Source organism: Barbus barbus (genome assembly GCF_936440315.1).
Source record: "Barbus barbus genome assembly, chromosome: 39".
Taxonomy (NCBI): domain Eukaryota; kingdom Metazoa; phylum Chordata; class Actinopteri; order Cypriniformes; family Cyprinidae; genus Barbus; species Barbus barbus.
In genome coordinates, this window is record NC_136717.1 from 15,863,452 (window position 1) to 15,888,440 (window position 24,989).

Consider the following 24,989-nt stretch of genomic DNA (forward strand, 5'->3'; position numbering starts at 1 on the left):
TTATATTTTAGTCTGATCTGTCCATTATACCTTTCTCCAATAGTCCTCTTGTTTGTCCACATAATCTTTATCTAACTGTAGATGGGCAGCAATGTTCTTTTTGGAGAGTATGGGCTTTCTTCTTGACACTCTGCCATGCACACCATGGTTTCTCAATGTTCTCTTGATATTGGACTCATGAACTTTAACATTACCTCATGACCTCACAGACTATTACACATCTTGCTTTTAGAGGGATCTTTGTTGGTGGAACACTTCTGGGGAGGATAACAGTGGTCTTGAATTTCCTCTATTTGTACACAATCTGTCTGACTGTGGATATGTGGAGTCCAAACTCTTTAGAGATGGGTTTGTAACCTTTTCCAGTCTGATGAGCAACAACTCTTTTTTTTTTTTTTTCTAAGATCCTCAAAGATTATTTTTGTTCAAGCCATGATTCACTTCCACAAACATGATCAGACTTTGATAGATCCCTGTTCTTTGTATAAAACAGGAAAGACACTGACACCTGATAGTCATCCCATTGATTAAAAACACCTCAGAACAGATCTAATTTCGTCTTTAATTTACTGCTAATCCTAGAGATTCACATATTTTTGCCACTCACAGATAAGCAATATTGAATAATTTTCCTAAATAAATAAATAACAAAGTATATATTTTTGTCTCAATTGTTTCATTGGGTTCTCTTTGTCAACTTTCAGGACTTGTGAGAAAATATGATTATCTTTTGGGTCATATTTACGTAGAAATATAGAAAATTCCAAAGGGTTTACAAACTTTCAAGCACCACTGTATATATTACATTATCATGGACACATTCATTAACTACATCTTATGTGTCCATGTGTTTTTTTCCTAGCATAGCTAATAACTTCCTCTCTTCCTTTTGACTTTCTGTGTATTAGTTTCCACATTAGCATTTATAGCTTGTGTATGCAGGCACACGCAGCTAAACAGACATTGACACCAGCAGGGGCCCTTGTATCTACTATCCTTTAGGGAGCTGGTAACAGCTGGAACCCGCTTTGATCCCATTGGTCCATTTTGGAAATGACTGAGCAGGAAGAGAAATCAGATTTGAAGAGGGACATAGGAAAATCAATTGAGAGTTATCATATGGAATAGAAATTCATAGTCATTCGTTCCAGTTTTGCCAGCAAAAACTTCCTGTTGGTGAAAGTGTTTAAGAGCTGCGGTTCTCAACTGACGAGTTGTGACCCAAATCAGAAACGCTTGTTCTGATTGGGAAAATAAAGAAACGATGCTAAACAGCAATGATAACATGCAATTAGCAACTGTATAATCACGTATACTTAGTATAGCAACATAAACCAGAAATGCGTGTCAAAGACAGTGTGTCTAACCAAAATTGTGGTGCAAATTCATTTGTCAGCTGCTCAAATTAAGCAAATATGAACAAGTTGCATGAAATCTTTATACTCGAAAACCTACTCAATAAAACTACTAAAGTAAAAAAAAAAAAAAAACATTAAATCCAGACTATATTAGATGCAGATTCATGTGCGGTGAGCGAGAGGAAAAGAGCGAGAAGGACAGAATGTGAAGAGGGTAAATAGGAGGGTGTGGGTCACACAAGTGTGTCTGAGTTTTATGTGGACATTTGGCTGTGGCCTCAGGTTTACTGGCCAGATCCTCTGACTCTGAGCTCAGCCCAGGGCAGATGGCCGGAGGGGATGATGAACAGGTCATCATCTGCATCCTCCACTGATCTGATGCCACATCATCCTCTCCAGATTTCTGCTAAAGGAGTACACAGTGTCTCCGAGTCTCCTTATAGCTGACACATGGCTCAGGGGTCAATGAGAAGTAGTTTTGAAACCACAATTTCAGGTTTTGAAATGTTTTAAAACCATAAAACCGATACTGCGAAAGAGTCATAGGGGATTTTAGACCTTATTCAGGGGTCTTGATGAGCATCCAGCAGTATCCGACCAAACAATCCTTTGTTATGAATTATTACATGAGTAACAGTGACCCAATGACTTGAAACAATTGGCGTGTCCAATGACTTTTATGAAAACGTGCAGTTAGATAATACTTCCAGATACTTCCAATAAAACAGTGGAGCGCATCCATATCCTGTATAATAATGTGGCTGGTTTCAGTGTATGTATGATTTGTCAGCTTAATTTCATTAGTAAATCTATTCTAAGGTTTTACCACAAACGGTATTTCTAGCACATTTGCATTTTTTTTGTATATTTGATAGACGCTGAAATGTATATTTATTTATGTACTTAGGGGGTTCATAGAATTTTGAATTCATGGATTGAATATGTTGATTTTTTAAATTAAAGGTTAAATGTCATTACATCTTAATTAAATATTAATTTACTTTTGTCTTTATTGAATAACGGTTTTTCCAGTTCTGTAAGATTTCTAATATTTTATTATACATAGTTTAAAAATAAAGTAAAATAAATGAAGAAGTAATTAGGATTGTTATAAGTGTGCTGCAGGGGGATTGAAAACATATTTCTAAAAGAAAATGTAATTTAAAGGATTTGTGAATATTTGAAGTTTCTAAAGATGTGCATATGCAAATAATTTTGCATTTTAGTACATCCATATTGTGTGTTACAGGTTATGTCTAAACATATGAAAATGTGTGTGTATAATACCTATGAATATGAATGGGATCAGGCTGAATTTATACATTTTATTTAGTGAAACAAATTGTCATTCTGAGTGATTTTATTTTTTGCGTTGACAGTTATTCATAGTTAATAGATAATTTATCATTATATAAATTATGATGCACTTCATATAACATATTCCTCTCCTAAATTTTTATTTGTTAGCAGTAAAAACCTGATTCATTGCCACAGTTGAATGGCATGTTAGTTGTACTTGAATTATATCTAATTTGTGATGAGATTTTCAAAAGCTTTTCAAATAACCCGTAATGCAGGACATGCAGCGGTGTGATAAAATCAGTGTGAATGAGGCTTTGAGACTGAAATCCTAATCACCCCTATCCAAATGTACAGCTTATCTTTTCCGTCTCCAAAAAGTGTGCCAGAAAATCCCCAAAGCCCAATCTGATTTAGGAGGATTGAATCGTACCAGTTCAACCCAGTCTTTCAATTTAGACAGAAAAGAAGAGAAAGTCAGGGAAATGTAGAATAACCGAGATAAAGAAAGACAGAGAGAGAAGAAAAACTGGGTCCTGATTTCAGTAACTAGCTGAACTCAAGCCAGCTCCTCCCTCCCCATTTTGGGTAGCTCCATTTGCACATTCAATGCACTTCCATGCCTGTTACTCCGTACAAATAAACAAGCCTAATGCGGATTTGGAAATGCTGTACGTGTGTGTGCGGCTGAGGTTACGGGTCACCGAATAAGTTTCTTGTTTCAAAAGAAACAAAAGTATGGTGGGTGGAAAGGAGGGGAATGTTTCCACCACGCAAAAAAAAAACCCAGCATGAAGTCCGCCGAAAGACTACGAGAGGGAGGGAGCCGAGCAGCTTTTGTCGTATCCAGAATTCCCTATCTTTACCAGATGACACTGTATGGGAACTTGCCAATGCCTGTATAGTCGCAGCCTCTCGTCTCCCAACTTTTTTCCCCCTTGCTTTTCTAGTTCCAACTGCATTTGGACCGCTCCAGACCGGGGGAAGTTCTTCTCCAATTGTCTCATTTGAAAAGGACGAAGAAATCAACCCCTCCCTCTCTCCTTTTCTTCCCTCCCTCCCTCCACTCGTCCTCTCTCTCTCCCTCTCTGTCCTTCTCTCCATCCCCTCCCCCCGTGACAGAGCACACCTGCCTGATCTTGGCTGCAGGCGTCCACACAGCGATCAGCCCTCGGCCTGCCGCGCTGCACATCGGCTCTAGCCCTCTCTGGATTTGCGGATCTTCGTCTGCAGCTCTACAAGCTCCTGTACGTGCAGGTAAGATCAGCTCACCCTAATCTTTCCTCCTCTGAGTGATGAAAAGCAGGGATTTTGATTGAGAGAACAGACTGACCGTATCAAAAAGAGGTGGATGGTTTACACTGATGAAATGTGGGTATAACCCTTCGGGAATCTGCGGTTTTGTGGTTTCTGCAGTTCATTAGGGCTTGGAGCAGAAATGAGGACTTTGCATTGGAAGTTTTCAGTGAATTTGCTTCATTCTGGCATATTTTAGATAAATTAATTCAAGAAATTTAATGCAAAAGAGAGAATACATGAGTGTGTCGATGATACAAGTGCTTTTATTTTAAAGCCTCCTGTGTTTAATAGCTTTGCATGTGGATTAAGGTTGCATTCTGATGAGAAAATTTCAAGCCAGAAAAGTGTATGTTCATGCAAACTGATTGGTCATGCTGAGGTGATTTTCTTTGTTGATAAGTTGGAAAGGATAAGACCTTTTCCGACTTTTCCAAATTGTGACAAGTATCCTTGCTCTTTGAAACCCCTCCACACAAACTCACTGTTGTGAAAAAGCCATTAACTTTTCGAGTGCCCTTATTCTCTCTGCTCCTGAGTTTTCCATCCAAGTTTTTCTTCCTTTTGTGCGCGCCACTTGGCATTTAGAAAGAGTTCATGTAAGGCCTTAAAACACAAGAGGATTTCTCTCCTCGGATAGACCTGTCTGGAGAGACATTTCATCCTCTGGCCTCGCTCTGTATCTGCTTGCCTCCACTCGCTTGAAGTTGCATCCTAAACTCTTTATCCATGGCGTGGAAGCCAAAGTGCCTTGAGCCATATCTGCTGAAGGATGAAAGCACTCTGAACGAAAAAAAGAGAGAGATGGAGAGAGTGAGGGCGTGGGACTGATGTCTCATTAATCCTTTAATGATATAGCTTCCTTCCAATCGCAAGTCTGACAAGGCGCTTCCTGGTAATCCCACCACAAAATTCCCAGCTAACTCAAAACATTTAGGGGAGGGGGCAAGGAAGAGGCAGCCGAGGATTAAGACAGATTCAGCAGGCTTTTTAGTTGTGTTAATTGGGTCATGTATTTCTATTTTGTTGGGGTTGGAGTTGAGGTTTGATTTGGGGTTGGGTTTTTATCCTCTTTTGTATGGTTTACAACTTTCACTAATTGCGAACAGAACTCACGTACACAGTTTGTACCATGACAGGAAACTCTCGTCCCTCTCTTCCTCCCTTCAAAGGTAGTGTCCTCGGGCCATGCAATAAGTATTCTTTGGAAGCCAAAGGTCTCCATTTGGCTCCAACTATTTGATGTTAGAAAGAGAGAGTCATTAAATGGTAGCCATGCTGGTCACTGCCTGCTTTTTCCTCTCTTTATTTGCTTTTTAACCCTTTGAGGAAAAGACACGGGAGCTTTGGACCAAAGTCAAAGCAGTTGCTTATGACAGATGGGCAGTTGCCTTGGAAAAAGGAACTGAGAGGATGAGTATAAGAGTGCTTGAATGCAAATGTGAGCAACTGGGATTGTCTTAGATACATTATAGTCATAGTCATGGGCTCAAACCTTTATTCATTCATTTTTGGGCCAAAATAATCAGCCGTCCTTCAGCATATAATTGCTTAGTTATTCAAAATCTGAATAACTTCTTGTGGCTTTTGGGTAGGTACAATTGAAGACAACCATATTTGATGGGTTTCTGTGAGAAAGTCTAATTGTGCTCTGGCAGTGGCTTTGGAGTTTGGTTTAGTGGTCTGGAACCAGCCTGACCGCACAGGGCAGAGTGGTTGAAGTTCTTGTATGCTAGTGTAGTCCAGGAGTGCAGTTTGTTGAGCTCAATATTAAGTCCACATTTTTTAGGCTTTTGCACATTGGGTATTATATCTTTTTGTGCTTTTGTTTTGACACATGACTCGTTGGAATGAGCAGATAATTACATTTCTGAAACATTCTCTCAGTGTTTGGGGAATTCAGGATATTTTAGAGCTCTCAGTGGAAGAATGCTTTCATAAATAAAAGGCAGGTTTCGGGGTGCAATGATAAGACTGGTCTATGTGTATGTTTTAAAATGAAGGGAGCACACATGTTTTAAATGTCCTGTAGCCTGTTAATACCTTTCTGTGAGTCATTGCTGAAAGGAGCAACAGGTCAATGTGTGTGTGTGTGTGTGTGTGTGTGAGCAGAGAAGAAAGTGTGTTGATTACTTTTTTTCCCCAGAAAGCAAGACTTATTACCTTTTAAGTAAATAAATATCTTGATTTTGGAATGTTTAGATATTCATACATTGCATATAGTTAACTGCAATAGATAATTTTAATGTTTATACGTGCACATTTTCTACTATTACTTCTTAATAAACAGTAACATAAAAACTGAGTTTGATCACATTACCTCATCTTCCGCCACACTATCTCATAAATCACTAATAGTGCTTTGAATAAGTCAACCTTTCTCAGACATAATGCAGTCTGAATACTACAGTACAAAACCATAATTACTGAACAAACTAATGTTACATTTCTGTAACATAAGCTGCCTGTGGTGGAGCAGTCTTGAGATTCAATTCAAAATTAGTGTGTGTATGTGTGTATATTTATGTTAGGTCTGGTGATAGTCTACACTGCCTATATTATTGATGTAAGATGTTTTATCAAATCAGGTCCCCATGTTTTTTGGTTTTTAAATTTATCTTGTTTTAAGGACATTTGCAACAAGACAAGATTTGGTTGATTGAGGGAGAGAAAGCTAGAAGTGTCAACCCTCCCTTTTTCTCTGCAGAGACAAATCAGACTTGCTGTGACACAACCCAGACCTCAAGATCCTGAAAGACAAGAAGGGAGAGTGAAAAGAAAGGTAGAAATGCTTGGAGAAAGAGAGGAAAAGTGGAAATTTTCCTGTCTCCTCTTAATCATTACAAGCCTACATTTATAAGACCAGAAAAAGGCTAGAGCTGATTTTGGGTTCTGTGAAACACTTCAGCTGGATCAGATTGGTGCCCGACCCGCAGACAGAGAGAAATCAAAGACGAAGGCCTGTAACAGCCTGGAAGAAGCTAGTAGTTATGCACAGAACTGTGTCTGTGAAAAATTGATTTAAACTCAGTTCTGATAATCGTTGTCACATTGAGACAAGTAAACGTATAAAAAAAATATATAGACAATTTAAAAAAATTTCATTTTGAAAAAAAAAAAAAAAAAGCATAAATTACAGAGAATAATCGGTTATATAATGATGCAGATGACATTAAGTAATCTTATTGATTGAATTAAATGAATCAAACTGTTGATTGCATAAATTCAATATTCAATGAATCTAAAAGGATTCATAAATATTTGTAGGTCTCTTAAGTTGTGCATTCACAAAGTGCTTGGACAAAATTTTTTAGAGGCTGTCAATATAACAAAATACTAATAATTTGTCATTCAGTATCTATGCAAACACATAAAAAATGTATGTGTGCTAGAAACAAACTTGACCTACAGCCAATACCTCCCATGTTCACACATTGTGATTCGTTTGGGTGGTTTTAGTTCAAATCTAAAAGTATTATGCTGCAGTTCCTTATAAAGTTATTGCAAATTTTTACTCCTGTTTTATGATTGGTAATTGTGAACTTTGTACCCTGCCTGTTTTTTTCCCAACAAAGCCATGACACCATCAATCTGTCTTGTCTGTTTGCCTGGCTCTCATAGCAGCCTGTGGTTTGTTGACAGGACGCAACTCAAATGCAGCAACAGCCTCCCATGATCCCCCTGCAAACAGAATTGCTCATGGTGACAGCCTGTAATGCTCAGAGGGCTTTTCATACTGCTGACCAGCTCCTGAGGCTCTAAACTCCTACAGTGGGTTCATTCCTGCTGGTAATACATATAGAAAAAAAGGTTTGTGTGGCTCAACCGATAGAGCGCAAGGTCATAGGTTCAATTCCCAGGAACGCACAAGCATAAAACTACCTTGAATGCACTGTAAATCTACCAAATACTTCAATGTTAAAGGGCAAAGTGATACTGCAGTGTGTTTGCTCAAAGCATCTCATTGCCCACTGGGTCAAAGGTAATTAAAGGTGTCTGATGTGATGGATGTTGAATCCAGGTCTGAAAACGTAGTATTAAATTAAATAGCATGTCTAAATTGAGGTCGGCAAGTTGTTGTTTTGAAATGCCGCTGAATAATACTACAATTTCTCATTGTTTTTCTTGAAACATGGATACTGGTTGAGCTAAAGGAACCTCAGAAAATTGTTTCAACATGCTCTCCCGTGATGCAAATCAACAGTGACGAGAATTCAAGGTTGAAGGTCACTTGCCGTTTTTTTTTTTGTTTTCTTCTGAGACTTCTTAGTCTTTTGAGAGAAACTGTTATATCTACACTTTCTGTGCTTGTAGATAATTGCGATTGTGAAGTCTTTTTACAGTTCCTCAAAGTAATATATCACAAAGTTCATGTTATATAGATCTATATAGATTGAATGTATGTATCATTGTCTTTGAAATTAAGAAAAGCTATTTTCCAGAAGTTTGTCAAGGTCAAGCTCTGGGTTTACAGAGTTTAACAACAGAGGCACAGTGGTTATTCGCTATCCAAGTGACGTGGCCGCACGGAGGATTTGAACTACTGTAATTATGCTGTATGTTGATTACATGGACCTGAGATGACCCTGAAAAGTCGAACTGAGCTCTGGGAGTTTATGTACCTACTTTACAATTTCCTCGTTGTTCAGAGACGTCCAGCTGCTCCTCAAACGTATGTTTATGTATGGGCTCATGGACAGCTTTGGGCACTCAATTTGAGAGAGAACATGGTTATTTTTTTTGTCTGAATGAGGGCAAGAATGAGTTTGGTTATGGAGTTTAGTTTGGCGTTTAAAATGCATTTAAAAGTCATATAAGCTAACCATCAGTCTAACAGCATGAAAAGCTGCAACAAGAGTAATCAGAGACCTGTAAAATCTAATATACACCTCAATTTGACCCTTGACCTCTGCCTAGTTATCACCCACATTGCTCAGTCACATTCATGCGCTCTACATCTGTCATCTGACTTTTAACCTTTCACCATCACAGGTCCTGAGATGCCACCCAGCATATCCTCTCTCACCTTTAACCCTTTCTCTTCTCCATTTTACCCTCTAGGCCTCCATCAGCAACATGAAATCGGCCTGTCTCTCCCTGCTTTTGGTGTCAGTATGCTGGGCTCTGCCCTTCCGTCAGTCTGGCTTCATGGACTTCATGATGGAGGACGAGCCGGGCTCAGGCTCTCCCTTGCCTCCAGTTCGTAAACCACCTGTTCAGACGCCTCCTCCACTGCTACCCGATGGACCTGATGGACCTTTCTGCCCCTTCCGGTGCCAGTGCCATCTGCGAGTGTCCCAGTGTTCTGATCTAGGTAACGACTTTATGACACTAGACTAGACTGCTTGATGAAAGTTGCATTGCCTATTTGACACTTTTTTTTAAGAATCACTGTTAGTGTTTCTGGCTGGATGTGAGCAATGATCAATGACAATAACAAACTTGATGGCATTTGCCAGTCAAATTTCCGAGTTTGGCAACAGTTTGTTCGCTATCTGTTTGATATCTGCCTACATATTGGTCATAAAACTGGAAAGTACTTTCTCTGGCAAGCTGTAATTTTTAGGTGCAGTATGTAATATTGACAGCTAGCGGTTGAAATGAGTCCAATTTCAAAATATTAGAGACGGTTGTTTCTCCCTCCTCCTCCTCCTCCTCAGACTTGACTCTCATGAGGGTTGCCAGATTAAGGACACCTAACAGAAACAAGTGACCTTTTGCAGGGAGCTTGATTGACAGGCGATCTGACAAATCATATCTCTGAATCCACCATTTTGTCCGCCAAACAAACCAGTCAGGAGAGTAGATTAACTTCAGTGGTCTTAAGGTCTTTGCACACTGAGTCTGAAATTTTCTTTTGAAATTTTTGTATTCATCGTCACGCACAGAAACCTTGCACACTGAGTCAGAATGCTTGCTATGGATGTGAAAATGTAGAAAATCAAACCCAATCAGAATTTTTTTTATTACGGACTAAAGTTTCAGAGGCAGTGTGTAAACGTGATTGACACAACGTTTGGTTGTATTTATTTTTTATCATGCAAAAATTTTGGACTCCGTGTGCAAAGACCTTTAAACTTGAAAAATGGTGTGTATGGACATCTTTCCACTGTTGAAATAAAATACCTTCTAATGTTCATTCATGTTTATTTGTGCTTTTACTAGTAAATATGAAAAGATGATCAGTTCACGTGCCGCTTGAACTGAAGCACTACAGCGATCTGTCACGACACATTAAAGAGCATGCTACAAAATGGTATTTATTGTTTGAATTTCTTAAAAAAATGACAAAATTTGAAACTTAAGACTTTATTTCATACCAGAAGTAACCTGCTCTGTCTTGTCTGTCGGCATGTTGTCAGTTTCCTCTTTACTTCGTGATGCATTTTTCACTGCGTGAGAACATGATAAAATAGAAGGCAACAAGCTGTCATAAATTGATGAGTTCAATTATCTGCATTTTAATATGCCTTTGGTCATAATCTGGGTTTCCATCCAAATTTAACAAAATTGGAATATCGCATAAAACATTTGTGACTACGCACAGCTTTCATCCAACGAGTCAAAGAGAACAAAATCATCACTAAATATCACTAAGAAAAGTAGTAGAAGCCACTGAAAATAATCATTTCCATCAGACTGAGCAGACGAAACAATAAATGTGGTTATTGCTTTAGGAGGGGGATGTCTGCTGTTTGAGAATGCAGTCGTGAAGACAGCAATTATTCAGAAATACTTTGATGATAGACTTTGCTCAGGAATTTCAGAATGACCATAACAACATTTCAGATGCTGGTTTGTCAAAGTTACATGACTTTTTTGATGTGCATCAAGGAATTTATTCCATCTCCCATTCCTCGCATTAACCCTTTTTCACACAAGTAATTTCCATCACTCGTTTCTGATGTGATACTTCGGAATTCACATAAAAACAGGGTGATGGAAACATAGCTATCAAGGGTTTTATTCTGAGGCTTTTTAATTCGGGTAGTTTGTTTGCTGGCTTCTGTGACTGCAATACGGCACCCAGAACTCCCTTGCAATGGTCCTATTTTTCGACTGTACGACCTGCAAAACCTTCAAATGTTGAGCTTGTAAAATAATTTAAAACTTTCAGAAAAGACTTTGTCAAGCCAACATCAAAGTTTGTCTTTATCTATTTTTTTCATGCTGGTTAACATGTTTCATTGTTTTCCTTTCCATTTCCATAGTTTACACCTAATGCCACTTATTTCATGACATAAAACTGTCTAAGGCCAAGCAGCCATGAACAAAACCTCTCTCTTTGTTTGATCTGCCCATTGTTGAGTCATCATTGAATTACTAATGTCACTTTTTCAAAACCACTTTAAATGTTTTCATATGCTGTTAACTGCCCTCACTTCCATAGATGACTAGGCACTAACCTCCAGACGGCTGCCTCATTTTCCTAATTGAATCCCCAGGCGTGTGTTTGTTAATAAGTGAAAAAGTCAAGACTGTTCTTTTATAAGGTTACTTCCAAAAGAATACAGCTTCTCTTCCTGTAAACCTGCCCTGTCTGCTGGGTCACTGTGATCTACACAGAAAAGAGTATTAGAAACAACACATAGTTGACTGATCCTTCTCAATTATTCTGCCATTATCCCTGATGTTCTTTGATATAAGGTCCCTTTTTACCCTTTCTAAACATGTTAAGCATCAGATCTTCCAAGAAATATGTGAATGTAGTTATGTTGGTAACACTTTAGTATAGGGGCCAATTCTCAATATTAACTAGTTGCTTATTAACATGCCTATTATTAACATATTGGCTGTTTATTAGTACTTATAAAGCACACATTCTGCATGACCATATTTTAAATCCCTTAAGCCTACCCAATACCTAAACTTAACAACTACCTTACTAACTATTAATAAGCAGCAAATTAGGAGCTTATCGAGTAAAACGTTGCAGTTAATAGTTTGTTAATGGCGATATATATTAAAATAAAGTGTGAGCATTATGTTTATGTTAGCAACAACAATACAGTACAATATTGTATTTGTAAACCAAACAGAAACATTACTATATATGGATATCACAGATAGATTAATTCTTCAATAATAATTGCCTACAGGGTTTTGATTAAGTCAGAGGATCATATTAAAATAGGAAATGATTATGTAATATTTACAGCATTATGAATTTACAGAACATAGAGTGAACAAGGGTTAATAAAGCATTTCCCAGGATGCTTTATCCTGTATTGTAGTGTAACTAACATGTGTTGTAACACATTTTCTCAGTTAGCGTAGCTTTTTATAAACAGGAAATTTAGAGGTCTGTTTGATAGACAGAATGTCTTTTTGGAAAGAAATACTGTTGACCAGGCAAAACAGCAGTTCTCAGTAATTCTATTGTAATGTTAACACTCAGCCCCAGTTAAAGTGGACAGGGAAAGAACGAGAACGAAAATGGGACAGAGAACAAGGACAAATAAGAGAAGAGTGAATATTTGAGGCCTCCGGTGCTCATCTGCTCCGCAGGTCTTTTGGCACGAAACAGACCTGGGAAAGAATGGAGGGAGGGGGAATAGGTGTGCCGACAGGCCTGTTCTCCATCTAACTTCACCTCTTTTCAGTGAATTATGTGACCCAGTGTATACAGCTCTGCAGCTGCAGGGAAAACCGTCTGGAAATAGCGCCAGAACCCAAGAACAGCTAAAGGCAAATATTAATTTGTTTATAGGAAAGTTTGATTAAGGGCCCGCTTGTGTTTTTACTTCCTAACAACGGGCTGTAAGTGTGAGAAAATATTCATTTTTTGAGTGTTATGGACCACAGTGTAGTTTGATTTCCATTGTGAAAATCTTGTGGATCAAACAGTATCCCATGTTTTTACCAGTAAAAGAAATATAGGAATGAGTTTAGCATCTACGAGTCTGTTAATAATGGTTTTGTGTTTTTCTCCGCTCTTGATTTTGATGCAATTGCTGATTTCAGTGGCTAAACAGTATTTCTAACCACAGAGGACAATTTGTTTTTGAATAGTTTAATGTTTGTTCCATAAGAGTTGCCAATGGACTGCACATTCTGATTATCTCATCGCCATTTGGGTTCAAATTTGAACTTATTTACTCAAACAACTTTTTAGGATTATATACTGATAATATAGTCTGTAGTAAAACACATTTTAACCTAAATTGATTGCCCTGATTTTGGCAGATACATGCAGCCACTAGAAAATGAAACTAACGACACGAAAGGAACAGCCGAACAAATGAAAGGAACATATGTGAGATATCTCAGCAGCAGTGATACGTCTAGCTGTGATCTCTGTGTCCTCTGTGGTTATATAATTAACAGGGACATATTCTTAAACTGTTTATACACATGCAGTGATGAGGAAACTCACCACAAAACCAAACCAAACAATGTTTGTGTGAGGTTCTGCCTAAAAAGCTTTTAGAGTTGCTAGAGCAGATATATTTATGTGTATGTATGTGTCATGTGTGTTTACCTAATTTTTCCTATGTTTTTCTTATGTTTGAAGCAAACACTATGATACACGGTGGCCCCAAATTCAAAATATGTGCCACTTGGTTGGATATTTTTTTGTTATATCATGCAAAAACATTAATACAAATGGAAGTGTCTAAATACTTTATTTTAGGGACCAATTCTCTCTATTAACTAACTATTAACTAATCCTAATTTGCAGTAGTTGTTTAGGTAGTTGTTAAGTTTAGGTACGAGGCCAAAATAAATTCATGTATAATAAAGCCTAAATATGTGCTTTATAATTACTAATAAATATGCTTGTAATATGCATGCCAATATACAACTAGTTAAGTGAGAATTGGTCCTTAAAATAAAGTGTTACCATATGTTTTGGTTTTCACTGTATATTCCATTCATGTAACCTGGTTTGCAGCACATAATGAAAGCTGTGTCACACTGTCGTCCACTGTTGGCAAAAACAAATTCCCCTTGTGTGGAAATCTTATGTCAGCTTTTTCAGTTGACAGCATCGCACAACTTTTATAATCCTTCCAAGAAAAACTGTGAGATATTTGGCTTAACTTTCAGAACTGTTTCGAAACACTAAAACTTACGTGAACCATCATCATAACTCTTCATTGTGTTGCACTTTGGAAATGGATTGGTCTGGTGTCCAACTGCACATTCAGGCTTTTTTTTCAATCCATGGAGTCCTTATGAAACCCTCCTGGTTTTGTAAGGAGTTGATTTATTGTTCATTTTGATGCTGTTTTCAGTGTTTTAAGTACTTTCTAGTTGTACTTAATCGACTGGACTGCTCAGGCCCTGTAGCTCGTGAAGTTTTATTTTATTTTTATATTTTATAATTCAGATTATGAGATGAATAAAGATGAAGAGAAATTCATTCTTAAGCAATGATATTATATATAAGATATTTACAGTTAAAAAAAAAAAAGTGTCCCTTTTTTTTTAAAGAAATTCTTCTAGTTACGCATTTAGAATAGTAGCTCATAAAAGTTAATAGAAAAGTTTCTATAAAAGGTTTTGTCTATACAATGATGGCTGGAGCTCATCCAAAACCCAGACCACTCCAGAGTTCACATTCTTTCTGTAATTGAAATGTTTTTCAAGAATGTGGCTGCTCTATTTAGTACCACCATTTACACTCTTCAAAGATTTTTTTTTTTCTGTTCGTGTTGTGTTGGACAAGAATCTGTATGTCTACAGCTGATTTGATTTCAAAGTATATTCTAGCCATAAAAGCCCAGATCAGCTCATATCCCATTTCATCAGTGTCATTTTTCTTATTGCTTGTGGTTTTGTGTCTCTCAGGTTTGAAGAACGTTCCAGAAAAAATTCCACTTGATACCACTCTCCTGGATTTGCAGAACAACAAGATCTCAGAGATCAGAGAAAACGACTTCAAAGGCCTGAAGAGTCTCCAAGTGAGATATTCAATTGCGTACTCTTTCTCGCATTTTCTTTAATTGCCTAAGCAATCGTAGAAGCAATGACATTTCTCAGTCCCCTTTTAAATTCAAATAACCCTCATGGGACAAATCCTGTTTCACTTTGATATATGCATTTTGGGATCAATTGGCTGCATGCTGCTGATAACTGGAAGTGACAGCGTGATGTTTTTGCTACGACCTTGAAAGCGTCAGTTCAATGCAGAGAACATAAAGTCCAAATCACTTGCGAGCCTCATTTCACATAAAAGAAAAGTAATTATTTTCCCAAAAACAAATGCTTGAGCAGCACTGAAAAACTTTCCAGAAAAAACACTCCAATGCTGTTTGTCTGCCAAATGTGGAATTGGGTCCTAGAACTATGTGTTGCAACCACATCGATCTTTGAAGGCAAATATCTGCTCTAATTTTTCGAAAACACTTCAAAAAATTATCTGGAGATATTCAGAAACCCATTACAAAACAGAGCTTCAGGCAAACTCATAAACCGGAATGTGAAATCCTCCGTGTGTTTCCAATCCATCATCTCCAGAAAACAGCTCTCAGTGTGAGAAATGTGTCATTCCCAGGTGCACAAGTGTAATGATTCACTTTTGGAGTAGATCCATTGTCCAGCCTCCTGAACTTCAATAAATATGCAGCCTCCCGTCGAGGGCCCTTTGCCGTTTTTCACTTTCCAAGCTCAACATCCACATGGCGCCTGGATCCAAATGCAATCAGAACATAAAAATTAAGACTTTTATGCACTGGAATGTAGTATAGATTATAGCAAGTAGCTAGTGAACTTTTTATGACTGAATGTCAGGAGTGAAAAGAATATTACAGATTTGAACACAAACACTGAAACAGCTGTAGGCTGACTAACTAAAACTTTGTGCATTTAAACACTAATAACTAAATAATTATACCAATAATTTGCATCTTCCGTAAAGTTTCTAAAGGAATGTCTTTTTTTTTCTCAGACACTCATCCTGGTCAATAATAAGATCACCATCATTCATGCCAAGGCCTTTTCTTCTCTGATCAATTTGGAGAGACTCTACCTGTCCAAGAATCTCCTGAAGGATGTTCCTGCTAACATACCGAAAAGCCTGCAGGAGCTGCGCATTCACGAGAACCAGATTAACAAGATAAAGAAGTCCTCCTTTGCCGGCATGGCCAATGTCATCGTCATGGGTAGGAATTTTTGTTTATGTTTATTAGTAAACCATATGTGCAAGTGGCTTTATAGCTCATTTTAGGTTAGCTGCTTTTAGGGCTGTGCAAATAATCGAATGCGATGATCATGCGCATCTAGTCAATAAAAACGGTTCTGTGATTAGTAGTAAATCACAGTATTGTGAAGCTTGTCAGTGAACTATGGCGCTGTGTAGTAAATGCCGCTTTATCTGATAGCATGTGAAAGAGATTTACTACTTGTCACGAGTCTGTTCTGTTTTGGTTTAGTTTTGTCTCTATCAGCCCTCCTAGTTTTGCCAATGATTATCAGTTAATTAGTCCCGCACCCGTTTCTGTTCCCCTGTGATTACTTTGAACCTTTATAACCTGAGTTCTCCCTTGTTCCCATGTCCGCTATTGTTGTATGTTACTCATTACGTTTTCTACAAGTAAAGTTCATTGTTTGATATATCTGCCTGCCTGCCTTGTCCTGCCTTGCTTTCGGAGGAGCACACACGTAACAGAACAGCGGACCGAAACAGTTTAGTTAGCGGCTTTTTCTTTTGTTTATTTTTGTTTCTCTCCCTCTCCCGGAATGGATCTTCCCGCCGTCCAACTCCTGTGCCTGGAGCAGAAGGACCGTTCGCTGGAGGAACACACGAGGGACTTTATCGACCTGGCGTGCCTTACACACTTCCAGGACCGCTCGCTCTGTGTATTCTACATCGCCAACCTGAGCGAGCAGTGTAAGGCACGCCTACCAGCGAACGGTCCCAAAGAGAATTTCGCAGCTTGCGTGAAGTGGGTGCTGGAGAATAATGGACTGTTTTTCTCCGTCGGCCCTGCTGAGGACAGCTCCAGCCCCACTCCCGATCCAGAGCCCAGCCAGCCCTCACCATCTCGCTGCAAGGAGAGTTCGCCAGAGCCCACCGCAGCCGCAGAGCCTGAGCCGGCCGCGAGGATAGAGCCGTCACCGTGGAAGGTGACAGAGCCACTCATCGCCCCGGAAACCATACTCGACGCGACTGACCAGGTGTGTGAGCCGGCAACATCGTGCGTCGTGGGAGTCTTAGTGGAGATCGAGGGAATGGATAAATCCCCAGCCAACGCTTCCACCACTGAGGGTGAGCAACAGCTGGTTTCTGGAGGCTATTTTGAGGAACTGTTGGACATCTTCGAAGAGGACCTTATTGATTGGTTTGAGGAGGTATTACCCAGTCCTGAATTTCCTGTGTCTCCGCTGGTTCCGTCCTGTACCCCTTCCTCAGCCAGCTCCTCGAGTGTCTTGAAGGTCCCTCCCAGCCTCCCACTCCCGCCTCCTCTGTACCAGTCAGCCAGTCCATCAGTCCTCCCTCAGCTGCCTCAGGAAGGCCCCTCAGCTCACCCTCAGCACGCCATGTCCGGTGGATCGGTTGAGCTTCGGGTCTCCCTGCGATCAGCTACCTCGGGGTTGGAGGATCCCCAGTCCTCGCCTCCAGCCTGCGAGACCCGGACTCCGCCTCGGCCCTCCGATCCATCGGCTCCACCTTGGCTCTTGTCTCCACCGTGGCCCCTCATTCCACCAGCTCCGCCGGGCTCCCTTGTCCCTCCGGCTCCGCCTTGGTCAGTCGTCCCCCTGACTACTCCACGGAACTCCACTCCTCCAGCTTCGCTTCATCCCTCCATTCCTCTGGCTCCGTCGGGTTCCTCCCTCCCTCCGGCTCCACCTTTGTCCTCAGTCACTCCGGCTCCACCGCGTCATTTGGGATCCCCGCCTCCGCCTCACTCACCTGAGCCGCCGGCTCCACCGTGGCCCTCCGGTCCATCGGTGTCCCCCTGGCTGCGGCTCGTCAGCTCCATCCTGGGCTCCTTCTCCACCGGCGACATCTCCGGCAGTCGGCCCCCTGGTGTCGGTGGTTCCATCCCCACCATGGCTCCTCCCGCCGTCGACTCCGCCGTGAGCCGCCATCCTGGCTGGCCTCTGGACTGCCATCTGCCTTCTCCTGCTCCAGGCTCCTCCCTGGCTCCTCCCACCCTGCACTCCCCCCTGGCTTCATCCTTTGGACTGTGTTTGTTCTTGCCCCTGGTCAGTGTCACGTCTCCCTCCTAGTCCATGCCCGCCTCCTGAACCCCCACCCTCCCTCCTCTGTTGGACTATGTTTTTCGGCGTGGGGACGCGCCGTTCCGGGAGGGGGCGAACTGTCACGAGTCTGTTCTGTTTTGGTTTAGTTTTGTCTCTATCAGCCCTCCTAGTTTTGCCAATGATTATCAGTTAATTAGTCCCGCACCTGTTTCTGTTCCCCTGTGATTACGTTGAACCTTTATAACCTGAGTTCTCCCTTGTTCCCATATCCGCTATTGTTGTATGTTACTCATTAGGTTTTCTACAAGTAAAGTTCATTGTTTGATATATCTGCCTGCCCTGTTAGCACACACGTAACACTACTAATCACAGAACCGGCTTTACTGACTAGATGCACATGATCATCGCATTCGATTATTTGCACAGCCCTAGCTGCATTATTACATATTTATTTAATCCTGTACTCAAAAGAATAACACATTAAAAAATTGTATTTATCCTGTTTTATAAATATTATATACCATGTAATATGCTATATAAACTAATATAATATACCATGTATCAAAAAGTAAACAAAATTTTTTTTATTTTAGTTTAGTTTTTGAAGTTTTGTTTATATTGTTTTAATTTTTCCCAGTTTACACTTGTTTTGTTTTTTTATTTCAGTTAAATGAAAACTGTTTTTTGTTTTAGCTTTTGCTTTAGTCTACACAATTTTGTTTTAGTTTTTGTGGTAACACTTTAGTATAGGGACCAATTCTCACTATTAACAGGTTGCTTATTAGCATGCCTATTATTAACATATTGGCTGTTTATTAGTCTGATAAAGCACATATTCTGCATGTCCGTATTCTACATCCCTAATCCTACCCAATACCTAAACTTAACAACTATCTTACTAATAATAAGCAGCAAATTAGGAGTTTATTGAGGGACCTTAAAATAAAGTGTGACCGATTTTGTTTTCATTTTCATTTTGATTTTTGTTAATGATGATAACACTTTGTGTGTTTCAAAAATAAGGCTCAGTCTTAATGTCACGATGATTTTATTTTATTATTTTATTTATTTCTTTATTTTTATTTTATTCTGCACTCAAAGTAAATAGTACATTAATAATCACCATCAAATCAACAGTGTAACAATATTGCAAAATGAACCAGTGCATATTTTGACTGTGTCCCATTTTAGAGCTGGGCTCTAACCCTCTGAGTAGCTCTGGAGTTGATAATGGTGCCTTTGCTGATCTGAAGAGGGTTTCTTACATCCGAATTGCTGACACCAACATCACATCCATTCCCAAAGGTACAGAATCATCCCTATTGTGAATAATGATGGAGGCCCGTTTCACTTCAATGAATTGTACCAGTTTAATATCACTGTTTTAATTAATCTCTCTCAAAAAATGTTCAGGTCTGCCCAGCTCTCTTTTTGAACTTCACTTGGATGGAAACAAGATCACCAAAGTGACCGCAGACAGTCTGAAGGGTCTCAAGAACCTGTCCAAGTAAATGCATCTTTCTTGTTAATATATTAGTAATTTGTTATGCAAACAAAAAGTTGATTTTCTTTCTTGGCAGACTTGAGCTAAATATGTCTCTGTATAGCTGGAAACCTCAGCAAAATCTGACTCAGAAGGGAAAGAGTTTGATACAAAGGAGATAATAATTCAGACTTCATTAGGTTTGTTTAGAATTTGCATGAGAACGACCCTGTGAGACTCCAATACCATGACATCATAGCATGGATCAGTTTGCTTTGGATCGCACAGAGAAATTAGAACATTCATATTACAGAGATTTTCCAGTGTACATGCCGAGACTGAATCACAGCTGAGATGTTATAAAAGAGTATTGATTCAAATACAGACTGTTTTATGAGAACACTGGAGGATTGTTTTGCTGTTGGTCTCATTATTCTTATGACACTTCTATATGTAGAAGTGTTTCTTTATTTAGCAAAACAGTACTGAGAATCTAGGTTTATATATATATATATATATATATATATATATATATATATATATATATATATATATATATATATATATTAGTTTTCTTATTTCTTTTTATTTTCAATTTGTTGTTACTTTGTCATTGTTAGTTTTTTAACAGTTGTTTTTAAGTTTTCTAGTGTAAGTTCATGCATTTTATCTTATTTTATTTTGAGAAATTAATACTTTTATTTAGCAAGGATGCATTAAATTAATGAAAAGTGAAAGTAATGACACAAATATTGTCACAAAATATTTCTGTTCCAAGTTAATCCTGTTCTTTTCAATTTTCCTCTATGAAATGTATTCACAAAAATATAAAGCAGCACAACTGTTTTCAACATTGATATTAATAAGAAATGTTTCTTAAATGTTGCAAATCAGCATATTAGAATGATATATATATATATATATATATATATATATATGCATGTTTTTGTTTTACTTCACATTTTTATATTGGTTTTCATTTTCGCTGCAGTTTTTATTAATGCTAATAACACTGTGTGTGGTTTCAGGCTGGGGTTGAGCCACAATGAGATCGGTGTGGTGGAGAATGGCTCTCTGGCCAACATGCCTCACCTGAGGGAACTTCACCTGGACAATAACATGCTGACTTCAGTCCCGTCCGGCCTGCCAGAACACAAATACATTCAGGTGAGAGATCTCACACAAGTTAACACGCCATTTCCACGCATCTTTAAGTCACACGTAGTCACGCTCTCGTTCCATTGATTCCAGGTGATCTACCTTCATGCCAACAAGATTGCTGCTGTGGGAACAGAGGACTTCTGCCCACCCGGCTATAATACAAAGAAGGCCATGTACTCAGGCATTAGCCTGTTCAGTAACCCAGTGCCTTATTGGGAGGTCCAGCCCATCACCTTCCGCTGCGTCTTCGACCGCTCGGCCATTCAACTGGGCAACTACAGAAAGAAATAGAGCATCCAATCAGATGGCTTAGTCACTGTTTTCATCCCGCCCCTTCCTGTCTGACCTAATCCTTTCAAACATATAACTTAGTCTGAATGTCATATCTCAGCTAACCCCAAATAAACTACAATTCCATTTTCAACATGCAGATTACTGGACAGATATTCAAATAAACAAATGCATATCAGTATTGTATTGAACATACATATTGTGTAAGTGCAGAGGAGATCAGAAAATGTATGATTTTGAAAAAAAGAAAAGAAAAATAAAGAAAGTAAAGCCATGACCACTTAGAATATCCAATAGCGCACATCACTCTGATAATGAAATGATCTTTTTCGAGGGTCACTTTGGATCTTCTGGACCTAAGCCATGTTCTTCTATGTTCTTCGCTGGCCTGCGGAGCGGGCAGCAAGGGGTTAACACATGTCAACCAGTGCTATTAACAAGAGCTTGTATGCTAGAATGTATTCAGTTATTACTTTCTGTGTAGCGCTAGTTCAGATTGTGCTGTTAAAAGTCTAAAAAAAGTCATGTTGTTTCTCTCGTAATCAATTGAAGTGGGAGAAAACAGGAAGTCAGGCTGTTCGAGATTCTCTTCGCCTCAGTTCAGACGCTTGGGTGGCATTTGTGTTTATTAGTTTCCTCAGATCCCATCTGCTCTACCCTGGTGAATATAGCGCTTCGAGATGTAGAATAAACTATGTTGTCATTACGACGAACGCGATTCCCGAACCTATACGCATGCTTTTTCTGCTCTGGTGACTGCCGTGTTATGTGCGAGCTTGTACATGTGTTTCTCTCTTTTATTTTTTTGTGTTTTTTGATCGTCTGTGTTTCAGTCTGGAAGGATCGGGAGGGAGACGGTAAACATGGACACCTCCTGCTTTCATGAGAGTCATGAATGTCTCTTGTATAGATGCTGTATATAAATGCTGTATAAAGAATCCTATCAATGCTTTGAAGCACAAGCACTTACAGTAGTTTGGACTTTAATATATCGGCAATAAAGGTAATCCCTTTCTTCTCTCTCTCTTTCTCTCTCTGGCCAATTGAGGGCTCCGACACAGGTGTCTTTGAACCAAATAAACAGTCAAATCTCTCACCGTGCTTTCTGGGAACTTTCACTGGGTGGTTTACCGGGTTTGTTCGGGCACAGGGATGGTTTTCAGGTAAATGAAACCGAATGAGGCCTAAAAATAACTTTCTATGATGGATGCTACAGTCGCAGAAGGCCTTCAAGAGCTACGGTAAAAATGTTACGTTTGGGTGCTAGTTCTGTTGTCAAAAAAAACTGTGTGTCATTTAGATGAAATATACAACCATTGCTCAGGTTGAACCTCTTAAGCACAAAATGTTAAAACACTTTTAGGGAAAGTCCGTCCAAAGAACAAAGGTTTTCAGAGCCTTTCATGTGGCTGTTTCATTGTGTCCAAAAACACAAAATGCAAAAAAAAAGTTTTTGTTTTGTTTTTTTCACAAGAAGACATTGTCATTTTAATTGTGTGGTTTAATTTCCTTGAATTCTTCTCAGTTTTCTGTTTTGAACTGAAATATTATTCTTTCCCTGGAAATTGTTTCTCTGATACAGAAATAGCAGGTTGTTAAAAAGAATAGTTGCAATTGTGTCATCTCAGTCACCACTGCAGACAAATGCGGTTTCCTGGTCGACCATAAACAAACTTTATGAAAATTAAAAAATAGTCACGAGTCTGTTTAAACACAGGGATTAGCTGTTAGGATGTTAGTTAATAGTAGCGTTTGTGGAGATGGAAAATATGATATAATTTCCTGATTTAAGCCTCTAGGCTTAAATCACTTTAAAAGAAGGAACAGAAATATAAGAAAATATAAGTAAAGATTATTTTTGGCTTAGGTAAATTCTTTAACTATGAAGAACGCAATGAAATGGCTAGACATTGAACATTAACTAACAAATACATACTTTTATACATTCTAATTTTCAAATCTATATGTTGGGGTCATTTTAATACAGCAGAAGTGTTGTAAATGTATTATAACACAGGTGGGGTTTTTTTTTATTGTGTGTTCAATTTCATAATATATCCAGCAGGTTCTCTCTCGTTTCTCTCTGGTGTCCTCTTGTGGATTATTTTGTGCTGCACTATTCGGAGTTCTCTCTCAGTTCATACACATGTTACTGTCATGTGAGCTTTAATAATTAAGCTCCTCCTCCAGAACTCAAGTGTGTGTGTGTGTGTGTGTGTGTGTGTGTGTGTGTGAGAGTGAGTGAGAGTGAGAGTGAGGGAGTGAGAAAGAGCAAGAGATGGAGGGGACACAGTGTGGGACTGTGTATGTGTAAATATATGTGCGTGCGCGTGCGTGTGCCAGAGAGCTAAGTGTGTGAGAGGTGGTATATTTAACAAATGTTGCAGTTTAAAGCATCTCTTCTTACTTGAGGGAAAAAGCTAATATCACCTCACTGCACTGGACAAGAGCTTGAAAGGTAAAGCTTACAGAGTAGAGCAGATGTGGGAATAAAATTAATAATAAAACGATTGAAGTGGACATTTTTTACATTAATGAAAAATGGTAGATTTAAGAAGTATAAACATCACCCACAATCATATATATACATAGTTTTCTGTGAAAGCCTGTTTCCTGCCTTTAAAAAAAATATTTAAAGTAATCAAAAAAATAAAAAGATTATTGGGAAATAGAGTTTAAATGACAAATAAAGGCACTTTATTAGCATATAAATGTTATATAAGCAGCATAAAAAGAAAAAAGTTGTGTTATTGTTAACTAAAAGAAAAAAGGTTAACTGAAAAAAGCTGAAATAAAAGAAGTCTTAGATGAAAATTTAAACAAACTTAAATGATCATTTAAAAATGATGCCTTGGCAAGTGCTCAAACGGAAGCTTTTCTTTAGTTAATATGTTTACAAAAGACAATAGTAAAATGACAAAAGCACAAAACAAAATTACTCATTTTTAAGGTAGAATTAAAATGAAAACATAATACAAGTTAACTCACAATATTAAAAATACTATAATAGTACACAAATAATATAAAATAGCCCTAATACAAATTCAGGTTGGGAGATATGAAGTTGAAATGTTTTATCAAAAACTGTTGTTATTGTTACTAAACTAAAGCTGAAATGAAATAAAATATAAATATTAGACTGAAATACCTAAATACATTTGCAGAAGTGCTAAAATTCCCAAAACTGAAATAAATATTTAAAATAAAAAAGCTAAATAATAAAAGTGACAAAAGCACAATTTAGTAACACTTAAAATATAATAATAAAAATCAATTCAAAATATTAATAAATTCTATGTAAAAATATTACATTTTATGATTAAAATAACACATAATATACTAATATTATGTAAATAATGCTTAAAAAATTCTCAATAAAAAGTCTCATTGTGAAATATATATATTACTATTAGTGCTGCGATTAAACGATTAATCACATCCAAAATAAAAGTTTTTGTTTACATAATATATGTGTGTGTGTGTACTGTGTATATTTATTATGTATATATAATTACACATGTATGTATATATTTGTATATTTGTATATTAAATATGTTTATATACAATATAAATTATATAAATATAAATACACTGTAAAAAAAAAAGTTTCAAAAAGTTGTTTCATCTTAAAATAATTTGTTACGCCGCTGACTTAAAATTTTTAGTTTAGTCAACTTGAAATTTTAAGATACTCAGTGTTAATTTAACTGTCACCGTCCCGTATACGGGACACCTAACTTTACTTCAGTATATTAAATCCTAATCTAATCATGACAAACTATATATTGTTGGAAAGGTCCAAGACTCCTAAATATATATTTTACCACTGTTTGTTGTTAAAAAATGATGTAGGAGCAGTAATAGATTAATTTATGACAAAAGCGCATCTCAAAACACCATAACAGGAGTTCTGACCTTTGACACAAAAATTCAATTTGTTTCCTTTTTTC

The 24,989-nt window shown here is 38.2% G+C and overlaps 1 protein-coding gene across 3 annotated transcripts; it reads left to right on the forward strand.

Moving 5' to 3' along the window:
- The first annotated feature begins 3,243 nt into the window (after positions 1 to 3,243).
- dcn (decorin) lies at positions 3,244 to 23,121 on the forward strand. Of its 3 annotated transcripts, XM_079398981.1 has the most exons (9): positions 3,525 to 3,914; positions 6,661 to 6,735; positions 9,015 to 9,267; positions 14,748 to 14,860; positions 15,847 to 16,060; positions 19,296 to 19,409; positions 19,518 to 19,611; positions 20,616 to 20,754; positions 20,839 to 23,119. In XM_079398981.1, the coding sequence occupies exons 3-9, from the start codon at positions 9,030 to 9,032 to the stop codon at positions 21,037 to 21,039; spliced, it is 1,113 nt and encodes a 370-aa protein (XP_079255107.1). In that variant the 5' UTR covers positions 3,525 to 3,914; positions 6,661 to 6,735; positions 9,015 to 9,029; the 3' UTR covers positions 21,040 to 23,119. The 3 variants fall into 3 exon arrangements, with proteins under 3 accessions (XP_079255105.1, XP_079255107.1, XP_079255106.1); XM_079398979.1 differs by lacking the exon at positions 6,661 to 6,735 and having other exon boundaries at positions 3,244 to 3,914; positions 20,839 to 23,121; XM_079398980.1 differs by lacking the exon at positions 6,661 to 6,735 and having other exon boundaries at positions 3,598 to 3,904.
- Positions 23,122 to 24,989: the final 1,868 nt, after the last annotated feature.

Bases quoted from the DNA above. Each gene is read 5' to 3' on its own strand.
- dcn (XM_079398979.1), top strand. From the start codon at position 9,030: ATGAAATCGGCCTGTCTCTCCCTGCTTTTGGTGTCAGTATGCTGGGCT. The intron at 9,268-14,747 runs GTAACGACTTTA...TGTGTCTCTCAG, and splicing joins GTCCCAGTGTTCTGATCTAG to GTTTGAAGAACGTTCCAGAA. The intron at 19,410-19,517 runs GTACAGAATCAT...AAAAATGTTCAG, and splicing joins CATCACATCCATTCCCAAAG to GTCTGCCCAGCTCTCTTTTT.